This window comes from Leuciscus leuciscus (genome assembly GCF_965113295.1).
Source record: "Leuciscus leuciscus genome assembly, chromosome: 8".
Taxonomy (NCBI): domain Eukaryota; kingdom Metazoa; phylum Chordata; class Actinopteri; order Cypriniformes; family Leuciscidae; genus Leuciscus; species Leuciscus leuciscus.
The window spans coordinates 44,362,376-44,365,810 of record NC_138732.1 but is presented as its reverse complement, the minus strand read 5'-3'; the positions used below and the strand labels follow the sequence as shown (position 1 = coordinate 44,365,810).

The following is a 3,435-nucleotide window of genomic DNA, read 5'->3' as shown; positions in this document are numbered from 1 at the left end:
AACAATAACGATTTCAGAGAAGAGCGTAAAACAAGTTGAATAGCCTATTCATAGGTAGGCTACTGCTCCTTTAAGATGGAGGGCACTCTCGTCTCTCATAATGGTGAGTGAGCAGATGAGGAACGCGTGCTGTAATATAAAGCGATTTAATAACAAAGGTGCTCTTAAGCTTTTAATTCTATTCAGCAACCCAGTTGATAGTATTTTGCAACTGCCCATGATCGACGATGCAGTTACGTGAATCTTTGCATACACTTACCATTTCAGTGAGCTGTTCGGCCCTACTGTTTAAAGCGTTACATTATGTTGCGTTGCAGACTGCAGTATCGGCAGTTTAAAAAAAAAAAAAAATTTTTTTTTTTTATTTTTTTATATTAAGCTACCACATCACCACATTTGAACTTTACCACTGATGAAGGGAACAGTAAAGTAGCAAGTTAATATAGGCTACTTACCTGAATGAAGTTTAATCATAGTAAAAGGGGAACTTGAACTTGAAAAAACACTGTGTGGAGATCGACTCTCATGAGATTTAAAGCTGCCACACGCTTGTTTCTTACACGAGTGTGTCGCACTCGCGCATCGCGAAAGTTGCTGAGATCAAAATCACCGATGTGACTTGTGTTGTTATGTTTGGAATCGAAACGCGAGTAAGTGAACGCCGGCGTCTGTTCCTGCGAACTGAATGGAAGCGGCAGCGAAAACTTTGCAATGGCACCTGCGGGCAACAAAATGGGACGGTAAGATCAGTCTTTTATATTTGATGTCAAGCTGTGATTGGTAGCGTGGAATTATGAATTAATGACGTGGCAGTGAAGTCTTTCTGGTAGAACTTTCGCTTACGCTTTCATTGTCTGGATTGAACTTATACATTATTATTAAAATGTTTCTAATCATAAATGTGACTGTCAAGTATAGCACAAATGTATCATATGATGTATAGTCTACAATGTGAAATTTGCATATTAGGAAAATGTGTGCATGTGTGTGTGTATATATATTTATAAAACGGTTAGTTCCAATCCTTGATTCTGATTGGTCAATAGCTGTGCTTTATTCACGATAAAACACGGCTATGACCGCTTCACCCAACGGTTCTATTTATCACTGCGCCCTTAGCAACACCCTTAGTAACCACACGTATCAACATAAACAGAAAAAAACGTAATAATTAAAAAGGCTAAAATGTTTAAAGTAAATTTCGATTTACTAGGTGGCATGACGATGAATGAGTGGTATGAGGAACAATTTGGAGAGACTTCTACAAATATGAACCGTCATGCTGAAGTGCTGAAATGTAACATTGATACATTCGAGAAGACTCCGTACAGTAAACCCTCAAAACAACCAGCTGGATGTCAACCAATCTGGCTTCAAGAAAGGACATTCAACTGAGACTGTATTACTGTCAGTCACAGAAGCCCTACGGATCGCAAAAGCTGCTTCCAAATCTTCAGTCCTCATTCTCCTGGATCTGTCTGCTGCCTTCGACACTGTGAATCATCAGATCCTTCTGTCCACCCTCTCATCACTGGGCATCACAGGAACTTCACTCCACTGGTTTGAGTCCTATCTCACAGGTAGGTCCTTCAAGGTCTCATGGAGAGGCGAGGTATCCAGGGCACATCAGCTGACCACAGGGGTTCCCCAGGGTTCAGTTCTTGGTCCCCTCCTCTTCTCCATCTACACCACATCACTGGGACACATCATACAGGCACACGGTTTTTCCTACCACTGCTATGCTGATGACACGCAGCTCTTCCTCTCATTTCAACCAGATGATCCCACAGTAGCTGCACGGGTCTCAAGCTGTCTGGCGGACATCTCCACATGGATGAAGGAACATCACCTGCAGCTCAACCTGGCAAAGACTGAGCTTCTCGTCCTCCCTGCCAATCCGTCTCTACAGCACGACTTCACCATCCAGCTAGAATCATCATTAATCACCCCATCAAGGTCGGTCAGAAATCTTGGAGTAACGTTTAATGACCAGCTGACCTTCACAGACCACATTTCAAAGACAGCTCGATCTTGCAGGTTTGCACTGCACATCATCAGGAAGATCAGGCCTTTCCTAACTGAGCATGCAACACAACTTCTCGTCCAGGCCCTGGTCATCTCTAGGCTTGACTACTGCAATGCCCTTCTGGCTGGACTTCCAGCATGTGCGACCAAACCCCTACAGATGATCCAGAATGCTGCAGCTCGTCTTGTCTTCAACGAGCCCAAAAGGGCCCACGTCACTCCTCTGTTCATCTCTCTACACTGGCTACCTCTCGCTGCTCGCATCAAGTTCAAGGCATTGACGCTTGCTTACAGATCCATCACAGGCTCAGCTCCCTCCTACTTTCACTCACTCCTACGAGTCTACATCCCTACCAGACACCTACGATCGGTCAACGAGCGACGTCTCGTGGTTCCATCACAGAAAGCCACAAAATCCCTTTCCAGAACATTCTCATTCACAGTTCCATGCTGGTGGAACGCTCTCCCCACCCTCATCCGGAATGCAGAATCCCTGACAACATTCAAAAGACAGCTAAAAACCCATCTCTTCCGTGAGCACTTAACCTCATAAAAAAAAAAATTATAAAATAATAAATAAATTAATTAAAAAAACCCGATGTTTTTCCCTTTGAAACATCACTTATCAGGCTTATGCTACTCTGAATAATACCTGAACTTCGTATTTTGAGCACTTCTTGTGTTGTTGTTGGGTTTTTTTTTTGCCTCTTTATGATGACTCGCTTAAATTAGTCCTAATTTGTAAGTCGCTTTGGATAAAAGCGTCTGCTAAATGACTAAATGCAAATGTAAATGTAAACCCAATGGGCAGTGAAATGCTTCGGTGACTGGTGTAGTGAAAAGGGTTGCAGCATTGATTTTAAACAAATCACCAAGATGGAACTCAACGCACATCTCCGTGACTTCTACGGAACTGTCAAAAGCTCCAAAGGCGAAAAATATGGGATCAGATAGCTATGTAGCGTTACGTGCGGGTCTGAACAGATTCCTGAATGATCCACCTTTGAGTTTGTCCTGGTGTCTGATTAGAGACAGCAAATTCACCTCATCCAATAATGTTTTCGTTGGAGTCGTATAGACAATGAGAAGAGAGGGTCGTGATAAAACGGAGCATCACACACCGATTTCTACTAAAGATTTCAGCAGCATAAAACTGTCCGATGCGCTTAATCCCAACACACCTCAAGGACTCATAAACAAAGTCTGGTTTGACGTGCAGTTACACTTCGGACGTAGAGGAAAAGAGGTGAACCAAGAACTTGTTCCAGACTCCGCATTTAAACAAACGAAAATGGTCTAAAGTATGTCACAATGAGCTTCAATGAAGACACAAAAAACCATAAGGACCCACATGACAGAAATAAGTAGAGCAGGCGTGGCTTCATGTTCCAACAAACTGGGAACCCGCTT

General features: G+C 43.0%; 1 protein-coding gene across 1 annotated transcript; it reads left to right on the top strand.

Annotated features, from left to right (window-relative positions):
* Positions 1 to 711: 711 nt before the first annotated feature.
* LOC309505315 (uncharacterized protein) lies at positions 712 to 2,784 on the top strand (the record flags this gene model as incomplete). Its single annotated transcript, XM_082178690.1, has 3 exons — positions 712 to 740; positions 1,321 to 1,580; positions 1,779 to 2,784. The coding sequence occupies 3 exons, from the start codon at positions 712 to 714 to the stop codon at positions 2,576 to 2,578; spliced, it is 1,089 nt and encodes a 362-aa protein (XP_082034816.1). The 3' UTR covers positions 2,579 to 2,784.
* Between the last annotated feature and the right edge of the window lie 651 nt (positions 2,785 to 3,435).